The 21,878-nt window shown below is 44.1% G+C and overlaps 1 protein-coding gene across 1 annotated transcript in view; it reads left to right on the forward strand.

Annotated features, from left to right (window-relative positions):
* The window catches only part of RORA (RAR related orphan receptor A), a 734,689-nt gene that overhangs the window by 145,858 nt on the left and 566,953 nt on the right, over nucleotides 1-21,878 (forward strand). Inside the window, exon 2 of the mRNA XM_059699570.1 lies at nucleotides 20,312-20,365. Coding sequence (XP_059555553.1) covers nucleotides 20,312-20,365 — 54 coding nt within the window. The remainder of the gene's footprint in view (nucleotides 1-20,311; nucleotides 20,366-21,878) is intronic.

The following is a 21,878-nucleotide window of genomic DNA, read 5'->3' on the forward strand; positions in this document are numbered from 1 at the left end:
AGAAGCAACAATAATACAGAGCTCTACAGAGCGCGGATCTGGCATGGCTCAGATACAAAAAGTATTATTAAGAACTAATGAGTGAGATAGTTAGATGTTAACCGGAAAAGCATTAATGAGCAGAAGAGAATTCTGGCATAAACATCTGTTTCTGAAGCAGATGTTACCTTGTAAATCTGCTGAAGAAAAGCCTGTGCAAATGGAACAGCGGACCATTTTAGGTAATAGGAGGGACCGAGTCCTATTGCGAGGTTTTCAGACCGTTTGGGGCTGTTTTGAAACTCAATGACTTTGTGTGTTGAGGCGGTGAATTTGGGAGGGCATTTTGGGGATGACAAAAGGTTCAAACAGAGGCGAATTACAGTGTCAGATCACAAAGAGCTGTAGACCATGGATTCCAGCTTCGCAGGAAAGATTTGGGGTTTCCATTAACTAAAGAGTGTGTTTCTTGCCCCATCTTGTCCAGTGCTTTAGACTTTTCAGTGTCTATGAATTGTGGCTGTTGTCACCTGGGCTGGAGATTTAAGACCTCTTCTGCCCCAACAAACATTACCTAACCTTTAGCTGACTGATTAGATAGCTTACTTCCTGCAGATGACAGTGGGGCTGACAATGGGTTAGTGGTCACACATGCCAAGATTACACAATGAGTACATTTTAGCAGCTTTCAGTCTTTCATCCAAGACTCGGGAGGTGGCAAGATTTTCAGGGATCCCCGGTGGAGGCTTGGGTATTTTTTCAGAGCCTTCAAAATGATGCTGTGTAGGCAACTGCCTCACTCAAATCTACATAGGGACAACTTGACTTGGCTGATTTTCACTTAGTACCATGGAAGTAAACTTAGACCTAGAAGGAATTTTAGGATTATCTAGTTGGTTCAAACACCTCAATGAACAGACAAAACAAACAACGAACAGACAAACATGAGGTCCTGAAAGTGATTTACCTAGGATCATTGGTGAAAGGTCCAGTTCCCAGGACCCTGACTCATGTCTGGAGCACACCCTACCTCACCCCTTTCCAGGGCATAACTACTTCCTTCTGTAGCCTCCTGGAGATCAAGAATGGAGAGTTTCCTTAGCGGTAACAGTCGCTTCAGAGAAAACCCTGGGCGAGCCCCATTTGGTGCTTCGAAAGTTAGAGGCAAGGGCTAAAGTGAGAGACAGTTCCAGCCCCCAGGCTGTATAGTTAGGGGCTGCCCTTAGGGGCCACTTGTTTATTTATACCCACCTTCAGAATAACCACAAATATGGTAATAGGAATATGTTTTTAACCATTCATCTTTGGAAAGCTTTGTGCACCAGCAGTGTAACAAGGCAGTGGCTCCCCCAGTGACATACTTGGGCCCCTGATTGTCATTGTAGTGGGGGGGGGGGGCGTTGAGTGGGAGGCTGCAGAGGGACCCAGCAAGCCAGTTCCCATCCCAGGGACCCAGTGGCTGCAGTGATGGTTTGTGCTGCAGCTAGATAGGTCTAGCCTCCTCCAAACAAAAAAAACACACACAACCAAACCAGCAAAAACCAAACAAATAAAAAGTGTGGCTCTGAAATCTTTGAAGGAGAATATCTTGATTAGGAGGACTTTTTCCCCATTTGTGGCCCCACCAAGACTCTCTTCCTGGGCCCCAGGGGCTTCGGCCAGGAGACTGCTCAGAAGAGCCTCCCAGGGTGGCCTGGTATTCAGATTATGTGCAAGGCACCCCTTCCACTTTGTACTATGTTTCTCAACCCTGTGGGCATGATGACTCCCTTTTCTGCGTGTGTGCACGCACGCACACATGCATTGTTCATGCAACAAAGAACGTGAACAAAAGCCATAGTTGCAAGAAACGACATGATTTCCCAAGTTAGCAAGGTCTGTGATTCCTCTGGGGAATTCCCTCTCACACAGAATCCAGGAAGGCTTGGTGAAGAGTAGCTGCTAATCTTTGACTTTTCCCAGAGCACAGGCATCTACTTATAATCATGAGGGGCTTTTTATTCTCCCTAAGAGAAACTGGAACAGCTCGTGTTAACAGAAAATTCTCAATTAATCCTTTTTGTTATGCTTGAGGTACTGACTCATTTCTCTGGAAAGAACCATTGCATCTGTCATGTAGCTCCTGGCGTGTCACACGCGAATTGTGTTATTTCAAGGGGAAGTGGCTTTGCACCCTGCGGTCCCGGGGACACGGGTGTGCGCAGAGCTTCCGTTGGGTTGCACCATCAGGAAGGTGCTCATGGGGCTGCCATTTTAAACAGTGAAAATTGCATTTGTGATTCATCGTCTCCCTGACAGTGTTTCTTTTACCTTCGTAACAATGACATGGGAAAAGGGGAGATTCAAGCAGCGTTGCTCTGCCTTTGAGTTTCTCTCTTAAATGACTCCTTCCATCATTTTCAGTGCTGATGGAAGAGGCTCTCCATAGAATTCTTAAAAATTCTTCAATTCTTAAATAAATAAAAGCCCCTTTCTTGCTATATGGAATGAGTGACTTTGCTGTGAGTTACCAGTTTACTAGCTATTTTTGCTCTTAGGACGGAGCCATTATCTCCCTGATCCTCATATGAACCCTCTGAGGTGCACACTACTAATGAAGACTCTAAAGATTACGGAGATTCTGGATGCTACTCAAGGTCACACAGCTAGTAGATGATGAAGCTACAACTTGAACCAAAGTGTGTCTCACTCCCAGGCCCATTCTCTTTCCTCAGTGTGTCCCACCAGCCCCAGCCACTGTATGCCACACTATTAGCAAATGTCATGGACATTCTGGGAGGAAACCATCCTGTTTCTTGTAACTGTGGCTTTGTTCATGTTCTTACCTTGTACGAGCTACACACACACACACACACATACACACACAGAACTTCCTCTGCTTCTGTTCCTTCTGCTGATCTTTCAAGCTTTAGTTCAGGCAGGACCTCCTGCAAGCACTCTTCTCTGCGCTCTTGGCTTTGCCCCTGCTCTTGTCTATTCAGAGCTCCTGGGCACTCTGTCAGCCCTGTGCTAACATTCTCCATGTCATACTGTGTGTGGCCTCTCACCCGGCCAATATGTGAATGCCTTGAGTTCAAGGGCCTCATCTCAGGGCCACTAGCCCAGCGCCTGGCACACAGAGGCCCTGTAATCTCTCTGCAGATCTGAACCAAACTAACCGTGGGAGATTTCACTCAGAGCGCATGGGTAGTCCAGATCACCTGCACGTCAGGAGGTGGCATAGCCTATATCCTTGAACGGGTCTGGAAATGGCCTGCTAATAGGAGACATCTGTGCCTTTCTACTTTTCAGGCACTGTGACAATCTCCACAAGCAAAAGGTTTGAAGAACTATAACATTTATGGCTCCCTGGCCATAAATTCACTACAGAACACATAAAAAATGCCATTCCCACAGGGTTATGGCAGAGATTCAGTATTGCAAACATCTGCATATGAGCAGTAAAGCTAACCTCTGGTGTGCAGCGCTCGCCTGTTACTGACATATATTAACGTTAGTGACAATCAGATGTGATTATCTAAGATGGCATTTAATCTGCCAACTGCAGACTTATGGCTTCTAAACACCCAATTTGCCCCCTTCCTCATATGTTGTTTTTTATAGGACTCAAATCACATGCAGAAATTTGTGATTAGTGTGGCTCTGCTTTAGTGTTGTTGTTTTGGTGGATAATGGCGTACGTATAAATTTTCAGTACTTAGATTGATTTTAGCACTCTGGATAGAATAGGCTTTCAAAAGTTTGTTGAACAGCTGAGTAAATTTCAAAGCGTTATTACTTTACATTTGGAGACATTACTGAGAGCCAGAAAAAACGAATGGATCCTGATATCGGCAGAGAGTGTTTTTGATCCAACAGGTTGTAATTAATTTAGAAGGTAATTGATTGGCGTCTGCATGTTATGTGTCCCTTCTCAAGGTTTAAATTGCTGCCATTATTTCCTCCCTGTTATTTAAACCAGGGCTTGGCAGAATTTTTCGGTAAATATTGTAGGCTTTGTGGGCCATATGCTCTCTGTAGTGACTACTCCACTCTGCCATTGTAGCAGAGTGACAGTAGACAATGCGCTAGCAGATGAGAGTGGACATGTTCCAGTAAAACTCCATTTACAAAAATACGCAGTGGGATAACCCCCGATTGAAACAAATGCAGATTTTTCAAACAGCTATTGGGAAATTTAGAACATAAAATGTTTTTAGACTTTTTGGGGAATGGACCTCTTATCTGGCTCCTATTCCATTTGATAATTTCTAAAGTGGTCAGATCAAATTTTAAGTTAAAGTATAATATTTTAAGTAAAAAATATTCTTCTTTATCTTAGTGCAGTGATTTTTAATATTTATTTGATTTTAGTTAACCTAATGCATACAATACATTTCTAGTAACTGGCTTACTGCAGCAAAAAATTTCGGAAAGGAAAGGATTTGAGAAACACACAGGTCTAGTGACAGTACTCCGAATTATTTTCTCTAAATTCACTTTTAAAATTCCGTCTCAGCATGAGCTCTGTTGCATTTGAATAAGTAGGCTTTCAGATGGGCAGAAACATTTAGGCATCTGAAAAGAAGGAGCTTAGAACCAGAATTCCTTCTTAGCCATAATCCCAGCATCACCAGCCCAGGCTTTCTCTGTCTCAGACAGGACCCCTCAACTCCGGGAGAATGGACATATGCAGGAATTTGCAGAGATCTCATAGGTGAAGGTCAGGTTGCTGAACAGCAGAAAGGTGTCTGGTTTTGCAGTTTAAAAAGGATTATAGAGCTCGGAGCAAGGTAAATATCTGAGAGTTTACCTTATAATACTTCTTTTTCTATTGCTTTGGAGTTATTTTTTTATGCCTCTCCAAACAGTGCATGAGACCACCAAATTTGCATTGCACTGTTCCAGGTGACTTATGCAGTTTGCAAAAATATGACCCAGGATAACAACCGAGGCAAGTGGAGCCTATATAATCTATTCTTATTCCTTCTTTGCTATTTCAGGTTGTTTCCATCTTGTAATTTCAAATGGTTTCCAAGCTGCCCTCACAGGTGTAGCAACTGCTGACAGCTTGAAGTTAAGCCAGCAGCACTCCTTACCCCTGTCTTTGCTGCTTATCTTTGCAAATGACTGAGCAGGAATTGGGGACAAGAGAAAAACTGCAAGTGTGGGAGAGGCCTGTGGCCTTTGCAGCCCATTGTGGAAATTTTCATAAGACCAAGACCAAATATTTCCGACTTCTCTTAAGCCACTGAGTTCAGGGATAGAGCAGTGGAATATTTGAGATGGTAGACACAATGGACCTGTGATTTTCAAAGTGTGGTCCTCAGACTTGCAGCATCAACATCACCAGGGAGGATGTTAGAAATGCACATTCTCAGGCTTATGGCCAGCCTGTTAAACGAGAATCTTTGCTGGTGGGCCCAGGAATCATTTTTTTAAGTCACCTAAATTATTTTTAATATAGTTTTATTCATTTCAGAGAGGAAGGGAGAGGGGGAGAGATAGAGAACATTGATGATGAGAGAAAATCATTAATCGGCTGCCTCCTGCATGCCCACTACTGGAGATCAAGCCCCAGGCATGTACCCTGATCTCCTGGTTCATAGGTTGATGCTCAACCACTCCTCACAGGCCAGGCCAGGCCCAGAAATCTTATAACAAGATCTTTTAACAACAGTTTTAACGATGTCTCTAGATGATTATTGTGCATAGCAAAGTTTGAGAAGCACTGTTTGAGTCACTAACCGGGAAGATCTGTCAAGTCCATTTTTAGGGTTGTGGAAATTGAGGGCAGGTAACTTGCCCACCATGAAACAGCTGGTCTAGAGCTCTCTTCAGTGACAGTGCCCATCTAGGTGGATTGCAGGGAGGCCAAGGGCATTGAAAAGATTGACAACTTGGGACCAATGTCTGCCCACCACCATGCAGGCCATGGTGGAGAGGTACTGGGGTTAGAAGAAAAATGGAAGTTTGTGACTGTGAGCTCTCCTCCTACCCTGGGCAGCCTCTCTCCATTTAAAAGCAGGTGACGCTGCTGCTGAACTTCCTCTTTTAAATAAACAACTCCCTAGAACATCCTTGGCTGAGCTTAGCAATAAAGTGGGAGGGAACAAAGAGGGGTGGGAGGAGAATAGGCACCCCCCTACCATCATGTCAGTACAATCACTGGGAATTACTGTTGAGGATTAAGAGTCACTTGGGAATAATTCAGTTAGTCTGGAGAGAGAAACGCACACATGCACACACACTCACACGTGTGTGCACACACAACACAGATTGCTGAAACTCATGGCAGAAAACAAACAGCATAGGGAAGCAAGGATAAGTGGAACTAAAAGGGCCTGCATGCTGAATAGGTGGTATGGGCTCCAGAGTGATCTGTTTCCCAAACACTTTGGGGGAAGTTGTATACACAGTGACTAGAGTGGAGCAGCTGCTTTCCCAACTCTGCGCATTGCTCTGTTTCAGAGCTAGCATCCTTCTCCTCCAGGCATCTGTTACTGAGAACACTTGCAGGTTCTGCCAAGAGAACTCAAACTGGCAATGGAAGACTTGAAATTTAGAAAGTGAGACACACACACACACACACACACACACACACTGAAAAAGATACAGCAAGTCCCAAGGAAAGTGACAGATATTTCCCAATATCTAGGCACCTCTTGAAAAGGTCAAATACATTATCTATCTCCTGTGATGATCCTTGGACTTGACACAAGACCTCAGCAAGTTAGTGGATTGCTTTTCCCAAGAAGGGCTGTGGAACTTGCTTCCCCCATTTTGACTCTGGGTCCCCCTTGTTTGGTACCTAGAAGGCTTTTTCTTGCCATGCTGGGTGAATGTCCAGCCCAATGGGCTCTCACAGACATGGTTAATGGAGTCTGGGAGAACCTTGTGCTTTTCCAGTGAACCCTGAGAGAGCTTAATAGACCGGAGCTCTCTGAAACAGAGGAAATAATTTGTCTGCCTTCACTGAGAGCCTAGGCAGAAAGTTCAAGTGAGAGGAGTGGCCTGGAAGGTCTAAAGCAGTGATGGCAAACCTTTTGAGCTCGGCATGTCAGCATTTTGAAAAACCCTAACTTAACTCTGGTGCCATGTCACATATAGAATTTTTTTGATATTTGCAACCATAGTAAAATAAAGATTTATATTTTTGATATTTATTTTGTATATTTAAATGCCATTTAACAAAGAAAAATCAACCAAAAAAAATGAGTTCGCATGTCACCTCTGACACGTGTGTCATAGGTTCGCCATCCCTGGTCTAAGGTGAGCGAGCTCCCTTCATCCCCCTGTGCCTCCCCCTGCTGGCTGGTGGAAGAGACCCCTCTCCCTGCTGGAGAGCCTTTTGCCCACTCCTACCTAGCTAAGTCCCAGGCTTCACAGGGCTTCACCTATGGGTTATACCAGGAGGGGTGGGCACAGCCCTGGCTTCCCATGCAGGGGTGGCTTAGGGTATTTGCCTGTGCTCTTACTATCACTTTGAACCAAACAGAAATTACTCTTTTGGCCTTCTTTCTCCATTCTTCTTCATGCTTTCGGAGGACTTGATGATCAAGAGAGTCTGTGTACTCCCGTTTTCTCTTTGTCCTGCACAGTGAGGTTGACTCTAGTTTACTTCCTGGAGAGGAGCAATCCCCACAAGGCAGGAGGAAGAGGGAGAGGTGGGGGAGGTGGGGCTGAGGGATCTTTTTTTGCCTTTTCTGAGTTTCCCATAAGCCCTAGAGCACTACAGAATCCTTCTCCAGATGAGCAAACACTGCAACAGATGTGTCGACAACAGTGTGTTCTGAGTTATTTGGGTCTGTTTAAATTGGGCTTTTCCTGCACCAAAGGATTTTGTGAAATAGGTTGGGTTTTTGGACATAGATTTCCAGCCTCTGATTTGGAGAGGCTAAGAAATTAATTACCCTATCCCAGAAGGTCCATGGGAGTGCATGGCTTTGATTGGGGAACTTGATCTTGACCTTCCCCTCTGGATGCTGCCTGGAATTTTAATAACATGGTCACCGTTAGTAAAGCTGATGGCCCATTCAGACGCTGGGAGCGGGGTGGAGAGGGAAGTCCCGTTGGGCCTCAGGGAAGGAACATCAGCCCTGTCTGCCTACTGGGGAGGGACAGAGATCGGGTCCTGTGGTGACCGGTCAGGCACTACCCTCAGCCACCAGACACAGCTTTCTCAGCAATGCCACACCTTTTAAAAAGGGACACTGTGTGGTCTCAGATGCTGGCTTCCAGTGGAAAGCTGGGCAAAAAGGTTTTGTTTAGCATGGAGCACTGAAGATTCTGAGCGCCCAAGAGGTCAGGAGCCCTTCAGTCCAAACCTGGTTCTGTGGTTCTCTGTCTTGGGGGGGAGGGGCTTGGGGAGGATTCATTCAGCTCCTTCCTCCTCCCTTTCCTCATCAGCCAAATGAGGAGATTGCATTAGAATTAGATGCTTTCTTAAAACAACAACAATAACAACAAAAAAAGTCACAGGCACCAGTATGTTGATTGCCAGAAGGAAAGGGGGTGGGAAGGTAGGAAAGGCATAGAAGGGATAAATGGTGATGGAAGGAGACTTGAGGTGGGGTGGTAAACAAACAATACATTATACCGATGATGCATTATAGAATCGTACACTTGAAACCTGTATAATTTTATTAACCCATGTCACCCCAATAAATCCAATTAAAAAAGAATTAGATGCTTCCTAAGTTTCTTCTAATGACAACACTTTTTTGATTCTTGGGCTCAGTATTAAACTGATCAAGTCAGCTATTTGAATTCTACCTCTTTTCTTAGGATCCTAAAGAAAGATAAAGAAATAATTGATGGAGATTTATTTATAAGTATGACTTTAAAATATGCAGGTGTACCTTTTTCCCCGAGAGAGCAACTCCATTGCCATTTGACCTTCAGTCCTAATGAGGAACTAGAAAGATCTGAGTTCCTACAAAACTTAGCCCTTTACCAAACCGTTGTACATTTGATCGTCACAGCCAGCCTGCGAAGCCCTATGTGGGAGCCCCACAATATGGAAGTGATTAGGGAGGGGAGTGGTAAAGCCGCCATCTAAATATGGATCTTTTGTCTCCCAATTTTCCAGAGTTCTAGTTATTATTCTCAGGGCTAGTTCTAACTAATTACTGATTGTAAATCTTGGTTACTCTATTAATCAAGTTGGCTTTTAGCACCTGCTACAGATTCCACTTGGTTTTATTTGAAAACTAAAATATAACCAAAGAAAAGTATACTAAGTACACTAAGAAGTAATTAAGGAGATCAGTTCACATTTAGTATCTGCAAATATATATATTTTGGGTTCCAAACTTATAAATAAGTTTTAAAAAATGACTCACCCTCCTGCCTTTTTATAAAGCTGTATCTAGTTCATTTCCCTTTTCCAAATATAAATCCCTAAAGGTTAAGAGTACTGTTATTTTTAAGGCAATAAGGAACAGACAAAGTTAGCCTTTTCAGGTATTTTCATGTAGGCAGGGAAGCTCGCCAAGGGAGTGAGGCTAAGATGGCTCAGTGCCCTCCGGCCTTCAGAAAGCGTCTCGCGGGGATCGAAGCTTTGATTCCCAGCAGTGCAGGAGGGAACAGATGTGAGACTCTCCATGGTGCCTCCCCGAAATATGTATGTGCTGTGGGACAGAGCAAGGCCCTTTGAAGATGGGAGAATTCAGCAGCCCTGCGACTGTTCACTTTATTGCTTTCTTCCTGTGCAAAATGTCTCCGGACCCAGAGGGAGAGACACCAGCCAGACAGTGAGTCAAATGACAAGTTGACAAAATGGTTGTAATTCTAGAAGCTGCAGTCCCATCCCAGCTCTTTATGCAGGGGCAGGGATGAAGCCAAAATCTGAGACAGCTCCCAGGAGAGCAAGGAGATACTGTTACTAACAGTTGACCAACTCGAATTCTTTCCACATGTGTTTATGCCAGATGCTGGAATACACATGCGAATCACATCTCCATTCACACCTATACCTAGCAACGGCGACCTGGTCAAGAGTCGGCCGGTAAAGCCTCCTAATGTGCTCTGTACCCACCGTGTGCAGGTCAGGCAGCTGATGTTGTGCTTGAAAGGCCTCCAAGTGACACCGCAACCATCTCTACTTCTTGTCCAGAGATTTAATGACACCAGGCGCAAGCCGGGACAGCAGAATTTGATGCCACATTTGAGCCACGTACTTTTATTAGGATGGACTTGTGCAGGTTTGGACATGGTATCTATTTGCGCTCATTCATTCATCCTCTGCACAAATGGTTCCTGACCACCTGCTGCCATCCATTATTGTTATGGAGCTGGGGAGAGAGCACTGGCACATGGTCCCGCCTTCCAGTTTCTGACACTCTGGTAGGGGGTGTCGGCAAGCAAATAGGACTCTCAGAGGCGAGTGGCAGGTTCCGAGATACAGGTGAGCTTAGGTGCTTTGAGAGCATATGGGATGAGGCATCATTCTTGTGATGGAGTGGGAGTTTCAGGGAGAAATGGGAATGGGGGTTCAGGTTAGGCTGAAGGACGAATAGAGGTTAACCACGTGAAATGTGCATGGGGTTCAGAGCTAGGGAAGGTGCAACCAAGCAACATCCTGGAGAAGTAAGAGCGCGAAGCTCTGTATAAGTAAGGGCTTCCTGAGCTGCCTGCCACGTGGAGGGTGAGCCAGCTTCCACCTCCTCAACTGTGTTCTCTCCTTGGCTTTCGTAGTCCTTGGAACATGTTGGTCACAAGCTAGACTCCTTACATACAAGATTTGCTAACTCCTTCCCACCGTATTATAAATACTGTTGTCTCGATTTACAGTAATGGAAACTGAGTCCTCAGGAGGTTAAATAACATGTTCACAGTTGCACAGTAAATAAAGCAACAGAGCCAGGTTCCAGAAGAGATCGGGTTCAGAACATGAGCTCGTCAGCATCACCGTGCTGAGGTGGCCAGGCCAAATGGGCACCTGATACTTAGCTTTGTGTTGTTTGAGTGGCTCCCTTTCCCAAGACCCTGCCAGCTCTTTGAGGCTGAGGATTGGGGTTACTCTTTAGGTAGCCCTGCCATGCCCACCACAGAGTAGACACATTATACCTTCTCCATAAATACTTGCGAACGGAAGTGGGGCTCTGTCTTGTGTTTCCTTCCCATCCTTCTTACAAATGTAGAAGAAACTCAACAGTGACCTTTGGACTTAGGCATTTTTAAATAGTTCTTCTGAAACTGAGTAGGTGACTGAGCAAACGATGAACTAGTTGATGTATGAGAAATTTAGCTATTCCTAAGAGACCCTTGAAATCCTTGTATGACATTTAGTTATACAAATGGGATGATGATGCTGGAGATGGAGAGAGCATAACTCGTTCCAGGGAAATAGAGTCAGGCTATGCCATAGGAAAGTTTTATAAATTAGAGGAATAATATAACACTGCACCTAAGACCTGGTAATGAAATAAGTCACTCACATCTCTTTAACTGCTCTATTAATAAATTTCAATTTTATCACTTTTTTAAAAGTGAGTACCTTTTATATGAGAATTTGAAGGCAGCATCTAAATGAATTGGTAGCACCATTTCTGCTGCTCAGAGTATATAGCTTCTTCAAAGGTATGGTCTTAGAATAGTCTGAATTTGAGTTGGTATTTTTTTTTTTTTACTATTAGAGGGAACACGATAATAAGTTTGGAATTGGTTAATAAGGGGATCTTGGATGAGAGGGCAGCGTGGGAAGCCTGCACCTATCACCTGTGGAAGCATAGGCCAGTTATTCAGTCAGGCCAGCTCCGGGTTTTCTTGCTTAAGTGAGGCTAAAACAGCTCACCTTTTAGAGTTTGTAAGTTTTGAAATAGCACACGAAGAACAACAGCTCATTGTCCACCATGCAGACATTGCTTCTGTGAGATAGATGAAAACCCACAATCTGCTTCAAATTGTCCCAGCGTGGGATGTGCCCTGGTTGTGGCATGGTTTCTGGCCTTGAATACAGTGTGAGCTTGGACACTGCACTCAGGGAGATGTGGGTTCAAATCATGAGTGCACCACTGCCGCTGTGACATCCGTAATTCATTTACTGGTATTATCTGTGCATCGGTTTTCTTCTCTGTGAAATGGGTTATTGTTGGGATTGAATGAGAGAAGCTGTTTAAAGCCCTTAGTATGGATTGGCACAAAACAAGTACTCAATAGATGCTAATTATCATCATCTCCTTTTCTTATTATGCAGTGGTTGCTCCACTAGGAAGTATCAGGCTCTTCCCAGGACAAGAGGGCTTGCTCTGTCCACTGAGGCTTGCTTTGCAAACAAGGTTGCAGTTCCGTGTTTTTGAGAATGTGACTTAGCCACCATGTGGAGGATAGTAGTCAGCAAGGGAGATGCATTCATGGAAGAGCTGCTGAGTAGGGTTGTGCAAAAGGCACTCGAAGAGATTCTTCCACATGGAGTGGGTGGGAGGCTTCAGAGAAGTGCTGGGCATTTACTTGTATTTCAGGGACTTAACAGCAGAGAGAGGTGAGAGGGCAGGTCTTTGAAAAGATTTCCTCAGAAGGTCTGCATTCTTAGATAAACATGGAGAGAAAGATCTACAGCAGACATGTAGTTGGCAGTCGGCTCTCAGTTGTAGACAACTGTTTTCTCATCCCTTCAACGAAGGACTCTATGGAGGTGGCCTTGACTTTGCCCAGAAAGGCTTGTGGACTGGGCAGTGTGGGCAACCAGTTTCTGCCTCATCTCGTCCATAACCCTGTCTCGGTATGTGCAGTCTAGACTGAAGGAAATGATTGCCACTTCTCAAGATGTAATGTCATATCTGAGACGTGGATGTAGGAAGATGAAAAATAGCAAAGAACTGAATGCAGAATTCTTTGGTTTCCTTACACAGTGTCTTCTTCATTAGGAATCTGAATCTAAGTCTGCTACATCATCCCTAATGTGATAGTCTTCTGAAAAGATGTCTACTCATTCGCTCTCTCTCCCTTTTCCCTCCCACACCCTCCCCATGTAAAAATCATAGCCCCCTGATCACACCTGGTGTCATCTGCAATTAAAGATTACTTCAACTGCTGACGGTATCCCAAGCTGTTCTTTAAGACAATTTCATTCTACTTAGCAGTACCCGGTGCCTGCTGATTCTGCTGTCGTGTTTTCTCCGTTGAAGACATTGCCTCAACAAAATCTGCTTCAGAGTTTTCCTGGCTTCTCCGTGCTGAATTACAGTCGCAGTCAACGGCCCACTTGTGTGTAGTTCAAGAAGCAATTAAGGGCTCTTTCTTCGAATGAGCAAGGGAGGGGGTAGAGTGAAAAATGATCATTATTCGGATGATTCCTCTGTGTAGCTGAACAGTTCGCAGATCTTTGATGCCGCGAGTCCCTCGCATTGAAACCCACTCCTGTCACCGCCTCTGCAGCCTGCCTCTTGGCAGAGCAGCTCAATGGTGGTCAAGGACTCACATGCCATTAGGTCAGAGTAGCTCAATCTGACATTAGGATTGTGATTAAACACAGTTGAAACAGCGGCACAGCTGTCCAGGGCATGATGACTGCAGCCCTGAAAATCAGAAAGCACCAACTTCTGAATCTTCCCAAGAAAGCTGGCCATCTCCATTGTCAGCCCTTTGTTTTATTCTGGGCAGATTTATTGTAATTGGGATATGGCAGTCTCATCTTTCTAGGCATGTCTACATGACTTACATCTATCTTTAGAGGCAGGGTCTTTAATCTAACTTACACCACATGGGATCTAAAACAGAGCTGTAGACAAGTGGCTTCCCTCTTTCTGTTTAGATCATCAGCTGGCGCCCTTCTCGATGTTTCCCAGTAAGTATCTGTTGTGTGGAGAGAAAGAAAGCACATGCCAGTGGTCGTCCAAGGTGGTTCCTGAACCACCAGCAGCAGACCTCTTGGGAATGTGTTAGAAATGCACATCTTTGGCCCTACACTCAAAACTCTGGGGGTGAGAGCCAGCACTCCAGGCATCAGTAAGCATTCAGGGGATTCTGATGCATGTGCATGACTTTCTTCTGAAGAGGAGACCTTGGGTGTGAGTGAGACTAGAGGAAAGGGGGCTGAGCCTCCTTGAGGTGAGGACACCTTTGACATAGCCTCCCAGCTGCCTCTTTTGGATGCTTTTGGGGTTCCCTGGCAACTCAAGTTTCACAAGACCATGTGGGTGTAATGTTGGACCATGCTTGCTTTGAAGAGAATATCTTCTTCCTTCTCCACTGAGTGTACTTGTTGAGGCAGAGAAGGGCACTGATTCATGCTCAAAACCAAGCAGCTGTGGTGCAGTGAGGGGAGGTTCAGTCGTAGGAGACTCGGGTCAAGGCACAGCTGTCCAATAGCTCTGGGACTCTGGGAAAATCCATTAACCTCACTAAACTCAGATGGACCTGAGCTCCCCCATCTCAAAAATGGAGTTAATTGTATGTGCCCTAGCTGTTTCACAGGACGTTCTGCTCAAACTTGTTCCTGGGTGAAGGTGCCCCTCCAGCTCAATAGGGACAAAGTACTTGGTTAATTTATTAACCTGATGCATTTACATACTGTGCATACCTGGCAGGGCTGCTCTGGTAAGGGGAAGTAGAACACAGGGCTGAATCACATCAGCCCAAATGAGCCTCCCATCTCCACCTTGTGGCCACACTCTGTGTCCAGGTGCCCAATCAGATATGACCAGCTGGATCCTCAGGCATGACCAAGGTTAGCGTGTGATGACCACACAAAGGCAGGAACCTGAGTTGGGTCTGCCCAGTACAGACACCTGAATAAGAGAGGGAGGTGAGCCTAGAAGGCTGCATAAGAGGACAGCCACTCTGCCCCTTGTGATTATGGCCCAGTGATGGCCAGCCTCCAACCTAGCACATTGGGCAGCCCCTCTCTTGGGAGAGCTAGCAAGGAGTGGAGGGTAGAAATGCAAGTCTGAGGCAACCCCCGCAAGACTCCCCTCAAATAGGAGAATGCTCAAACTCTGTACTCTGTCAGGCAGAAATCCTCCTTCCCTGTAGTACAAACCCTGGGAGAGGATGAGAAAGGTTCCCTCCTCCCTCATTAGCCAAGCAAACACTCTAAAATACTAATGATTTATCGGTGTGCAGTTTCGTATGACTTTAGTATTTCCTTTCTCCTGTCCCTCAATGCCATGACTAGTGACAGGTCCTAAAGACCCTCATTGGCAGGGTTGGCTCTTTCCTGCCTGTTGGGCCGGGATGGGGCTCCCCAGCAGGGTGAGTAGCAAGCCAGCTCAGCTTGGTTGCTGAGGCAATTCCAAGGGAGTGGGAAGAACGGAAGATAGTGTGAGGTCAAAAGGAAATATGAATGAGAGTCATCAATAGGATGAAGCACCCATTGAAACAAAGTGGGGGGATAGGGGAGCGGTCTTATGGATGAATGCTTCCAATGGGGCTGGTGTTTGCTACTTACTTTCACAAGCCAGTGGGGCCTGTTGAATGGGTGGATCTGCTAGGTCTAAAATGCTGGGGATGCCACATCTTTTGGCATAACCTGGCAGCACATCAGAAGCCCTAGTCCTACTACTAAGTGTTACCTGAAGTGTGTTTTGCCTGCCCTCTCCCACCCCCAGCTTATAAACTGTAGCCACCCAAGTCTCTGCATATGGGCCTGGTCCCCACACTGCGCTTCTGCTTAAACTGTGGTGCTCTGCCACCTGCGAGGCCTGGAGCCTGTCCTCCACCCCAACCTTCCTGAGTGAGATCCCGAGAGCCCTCCCCATGGTGTCCTAACTCCTGCTCTGCTCATTGCTGCCCGGGTTCCGATTTCTACTTGTCTGGAGGTACTATGTGAACACTCACCAATAATGAACATGGCTGCTGGCTAGAGACACCCATATCTATTTTATGTCTATCCAATGGGACTTTAGGATTCTGAGCAGACACATCTGGCAGCCCTGGGTGCCATGGATAAGACCTGAGTTTGTCATGCTTCTTTAGATATGTATTGTAACTCAGACTGACGAACTCAACTTTGTCCAGCTCCATGGCTCCTTGCAAAGATCTGTTCTTGGGTTAAAAAGGAGAAAAGAACAGGTTCAGACAGATTACATTTTTTTTTAAGTCAACTAAGTCTGGCTAGAGATAATCATCACAACCATCCCCCTCCCACTCACTGCTACTACTCACATTTACTGAGCACATACATGCTTTAGGGGCATCCTTTCTCTCACTGCGGTTTGGCAGGTCCATTGCTTCTTCCTAAACCCAATGTGACATGTCACACAGTGACAAACAACTATTAAGTCTCCCTTAGCAGCTCCCTTCAAGGATGAAGGGTAGGGGCACTCTTAAGCCTGCTGCTGAGGACACCGAGATCTGATGGAGAGAGGTCCTCCTCCCATATTCCTAAGGCTCCCAAACATTCTCAGCTCACGGCACCTTTGTGGGTCAGTAATTTTGTCACTCCCTAGACCAAGAGAAATACCTAGCAGTTCCATTTACTGTTGGTCTCAAAGAACTTAATAGTCGTAGCCTCTGCTGTCAGACAGATGTAACTGTGTTGCCCTGGACATTTTAGAATAGCCCGTGGCTTTGCTGTGAGTTTGTGTCAGCCCCCAGCCTGGCCGCCAAGACTGAAACCTCACTGAGGCAAAGGGGGTGGGGCTTAGAACAGGGGGAAACCTTTCCAGGTGTCTGCCACCTTTACTCACCTTCCCTGAAGAGTACAGTAAACAGTAAGAACTTTTATCCCTTTCTCTGGGGATGGAGATAAATTGGGGAAGGTGATTTTGATAAATTATAAAGAATTGGCAGACATGGTTTTTCCTTATAGGCATTTTAATATCAGAATCAATTTCAGGCCACAGGACAAAGCTTCTGCCCTAGAATGTCTTTGGACCTATTTGCAGATGTGCTACCTGTGGGTTAGTTTTGAAACAATGATTTCTTTCTGGAGTAACGGAAAGATTGCCCATGCACCCTGCCTGTTTCCATGTCTGAATCACTCAGTGGGCCTTGGGCTGCTTCAGGGCAGGGTCTGGTATAAAGTTGGTACTCAATTGCTCAATGTATGTATTTTTTATTTTTTTAAATTATCACCTGAGGATATTTTTTTTTCCATTGACTTTCAGACAGAGTGGAAGGGAGGGAGGAGGGGGGAGGAGAGAGAGTGAGAAACATTGATGTGAGAGAGACACAGCAATTGGTTGCCTCCACATGTGCCCCAACCAGGGATGGTGTTTAAACTGGCAACTGAGATATGGGCCCTTGACCAGGAATCGAACCTGAGACCCTGCAATCCACGGGTGGACACTCTAAGTACTGAGCTAAGCCAGCCAGGGCTATATTTTTTAAATTATGTAAGTTTTTTTATGGATGGCTTGTGAATATATTTTTTAAAGTTTCTCCAAACAGCCATCAGAAATACTTTAATTTATTGTGTCCCTGACACACATAATGACTTAAATTGGATCACTATTTCTCATGTTGTAAATTTTTAAATTGAGGTATAATTGACATATAACATGTATTAGTTTCGGGTGTACAACATAATGATTCCATATCTGTATACATTGTAGAGCGATCACCACACTAAGTCTAGTTAACATCTATTACCATACATTGTTACACATATTTTTCTTGTGATGAGAACTTTTAAGATCTACTCTCTTAGCATCTTTCAAATATACAATACAGTATATTAACTATTGTTGCCATGCTGTACATTCCATCCCCAGGACTTATTTTATAACTGGAAGTTTCTACCTTTGAGTCCTTTTACCCATTTCACCCACCCCTCATGCCACCCCACCCTACCCTCTACCTCCCCACCCCATGCCTCTGGCAACCACCAGTCTATGCTCTGTATCTATGAGCTTGGTTTTTCTTTTTGTTTGTTTTAGAGTCCACATGTAAGTGAGCTCATACAGTGTTTATCTTTCTCTCTCTGACTTATTTCACTTAGTCTAATGCCCTCAAGGTCCATCCATGTTGTTGTAAATGGCAAGATTTCCTTCTTTTTTATGGCTGAATAATATTCCATTATTTCTGTGTACCACATTTTCTTTATCCATTTATCTATCAATGGAAACTTAAGTTGTTTCCATATTTTAGTTATAGTAAATAATGCTGCATTGAACGTGGAGGTACATCTATCTTTTTGAGTTAGTGTTTTTATTTTCTTCAGATAAATATCCAGAAGTAGAATTGCTGGATCATATGGTACTTTTATTTTTAATTTTTTGAGCCACTTCCACACTGTTTTCTATGCTGACGGCACCAGTGCACAAGGGTTCCCTTTCTATCACACCCTCGCCAACATATCTTAGCTCTTGTCTTTTTTGTAATAGCCATTCTAAGAGGTGTGAAGCGATAGTTCATTGTGGTTTTGATTTGCATTTTCCTGATGATTGGTAATCTTAAGCATCTTTTTGTGTACCTTTTGGCCATCTGTATGTTTCTTTAGAAAAATGTCTATTCAGATCCTCTGCCGACTAGTAGGACTAGTGGATAGTTTTAATTTCTCCAGTAGCTTTCCTAATGGACATCACTGCTGTCATTCTCCAGTCTTGTTCCTGTTAGGTTTGCAGGAAAATGGTAGTGTAAATGCATTCAGCAGAGCAGCTAAGGCTCAGGTATGTCTTTACATGAGTTCCCAAGGAGAAGTGAGATCAAAGTGTGCTGGGAGGTGGGGGGCCCTGGGACCCTTTGCCCCTCGTGATCATAGCAAGCACACCCTTGCGAATCTGTACCTAGGCTCTGTTCTGTAGGTGGCCTTGTTCTAGAACAGGAAGCCACTGGAACCTCAGTTATGAGTGCTAAGACAGAGCTTTGGTGGTAAGAAATAAAGTCATTGAGGGACTACGTGATATTCTGGAAAACAATGAGTCTGATACCAGGGAATACCTTTTGAAATTTAGCAGTTTGGCATTTGGGGTAGGGAACATTTCAGTAACTCCAGAAAATGCCAACGGTTTTCCTTTTAAAGTATGCCTACCATAGATTACTTGTCCCTCATCTGAAGATGGGTGAAGCATAATTGTATCAACGAAGGAAGTAGCTTGGGGAGGCAACATGCTCATTTCCTATTTAATATTGACTGTATTTTACATCAGATACCTGACAAATTGTCAGATACCTGATAATTTCTGTTCTGTGTTTTCTCGACTCTCTCCACAAATCCACTAGGCCAATATCATTGAGTCCCTCGGGTAGAGGCAAGTCAAGCCCAGCAATATAAGCAGTGGTACTTTTGCGAGGCAGGTCAGGACACAGGAGAACCTTGCGCCACTGAGCAGTGAGTGATAGTGCTGAGGGAGTGGGCCTAGACAACCTTTAATACTCATTCCCACCCTGATGGAGTCTATGTGGTTGTAAGCTGTTAATAAACCCACAGGCTCATTATTGTCTTGGTTTTAAATAAAACAGGAGCAGTAAGGAAGCTTGTTGTCACAAACAGTACACCTGCTCACTGCCCTCTTCCTTGCCTTACAATCAACAGAGGCTCTTTAACATATGACTCTCCACAAGCTGCTCAAAGGAGCCATGGACAGCACAGAAAGAAGCAAGGGAAAGGGGGCCATTCCAGGCCTTTGCCAGGTGTAGTCAGAGAGCCATGCACTGCCTACCTCGCTCCACTTCTTTTCTGCAGCCAATTAAGAAAAGATGCATTTGATGGAGGTGAGAAATGGATAGGAAGCCACACCTTTATAAAAGCCGTTATTTGCTCCAAACCATCTTGGGACTTCCCAGATTTAAATTCCTGGAACTTACTTCCCCTGGAACCCCAATGGAATGGAAACACTGACTTTGAACACTTAACATTATTCCAATACTTTTCCTAGGGTCCATGCCCTGTCCTGTGCTTAAGATGTACTAACTCATTTAATCCTCAAAACAATATTAAAACCCATGAGAAAGATACTATTAGTGTGATCTTTCAATCCTCCTTAGGGCCATATGATAGCCTGATAGCTCTATCTATCTATCTATCTATCTATCTATCTATCTATCTATCTAACCTTGGTACTCCATTATTATCTGGGAGTACAGGTAGGCTTTATAAAATAAGAATTGTTTATATGAAAGTAAAAATAATGTAGCTTATGGTCAAATTTATGTTAATCCAAATGTACAAAGACCCCATCTTATACAAAACTTCATTTGGGTTCTTTTAAGGTTCAACTTTTTTGTTGTTGTTCAATGGTACACCTTTCAGTATAGATTTATTTGAAGGTCATAGAATTGAGTAGCTCTTAGGACAAATGATATCCCTATTCAACACTTAAGTTATAGTCTTTCTGCTCTAATGATTCTTAGAGTAGATTGAAATATGAAAATGTGAGTGATGCGCTTTCACCCATCACTTTGGATGTTATCCCATGTTCTAAAATCATAACATGAAAATATGAACTTACTGTTGTATTTCTTGTAGGCGTATCAATGCCAGTGTCCACTGAGGGGACTGAGAGAAGGGGGCATGATGCAGGTAATGATATATTTTCATAAAAAGGAAAGAAATGGAAATGTTTTGGCTTTCATTCAGTAACATATAATTTGCAATGTTCTTCCCCTCATTTACAACCCTGTCCATGTATAAACAGTAATTTGCTCTTATAAACATGTACTGTAGTTAGAGTTCTGTTGGGAGCAATTGGTGTTCTTTATCTGTGACATCATGAACATTTAAAAAAACACAATAATTACACATATTCTGTAGGGGGGAAAACAGTAGAGAGAAGCACAGAATCTGTCTAGAGGCTAATTGTTTCTTATTGCTCTGTTTCTGCGTGTCCTGCCCCCCACTCCCTTTTCACATCCTTCAGAACTCAGGGCACATGCTTCCTGTTGCAAAGCTCTAAAGATGTTGTTACTGTTTGGAGAACTGTATTTAGTATTTTTTAATATCTGAAATAACTTGTTGCCCTCGTTAACAATGATCATTCAATTCTGAGATCTGAAAATGAATAACCCTAGATTCATTTGCCTGATGCAGTACATTGTGGGTTGTGATTTTTTTTCTTTTCCTTTCTAATCTTTTTCAAATCCAAGGATGCTGCAGTGGAGTCAAGGTTTGTATTTCTCTGAATGGTTTGAATTAGAAAAAATCTGATCCTGGTAACACTGGTTAGTGGCACCAGCCAATAGCATAAGTCTCTGGGTGAAAAGCATCAGCATATTATAAAATTTGTTACAGGGTGTTATTTCAACAGAGGAGACCATTAGATTACTAATGGGGTATTTACAGGAGGAGCAAAGCACAGTGGAATCTGAATGTATAAAGAGCTTATGTTCTTAAAGTCCAGATTCTATACTTTTTTTTTTGGTAATTTGCAATGTGTTTCCCCATTGGAACTATATTTTGCATGCTTTTGGTCTCCCAAGCTAGCTTATGAAAATCTATGTAAGTATAATGTAGTAAAATGGATTTTTGGAAAGACCCAGAATTAGCTATCAGGTAGCCCTGGGCTTGAGTCTAGAGACTGTAGCACTTACTAGTTGCATGGCCCCAGGCAGGTCACTAAACCTTTCTAAGTTTTGGTTTACTCATATACAAAAGTGCTGAAACCCTGTGTTTGATGCAGAGTTTACTAAGTGAGTGAACAAATAAATAAGTATATGTTTTATTTCTGTGGAAAACATTCATTCAAAGGATGAAAGACTCTTACAACCTCTGCAGTCTTGTGGAGATTTCAGGGCAGGATCTGCAGAAATTGAGATTTAAAATATATATACCGATTTCAGTCAATGATGAGAGAGAATCATTGATTGGCTGCCTCCTGCACACCCCATAATGGGGTTTGAGCCCGCAACCTGGGCATATGCCCTGATTGGGAATCGAACTGTGACCTCCTGGTTCACAGGTCGCCGCTCACTGAGCCATGCCAGCCAGGCGGAATTGAGATTTCTTCAGGAGCCTCCCGTGGCCACTTGTATGACCTGCAGTCTCCTCTGCAGGACCTGTGGCTGCGTAGCTTCGGGGCAAGGCCAAAGCTTTGTGA

The sequence above is a fragment of the Myotis daubentonii genome, chromosome 1, assembly GCF_963259705.1.
Source record: "Myotis daubentonii chromosome 1, mMyoDau2.1, whole genome shotgun sequence".
Classification (NCBI taxonomy): domain Eukaryota; kingdom Metazoa; phylum Chordata; class Mammalia; order Chiroptera; family Vespertilionidae; genus Myotis; species Myotis daubentonii.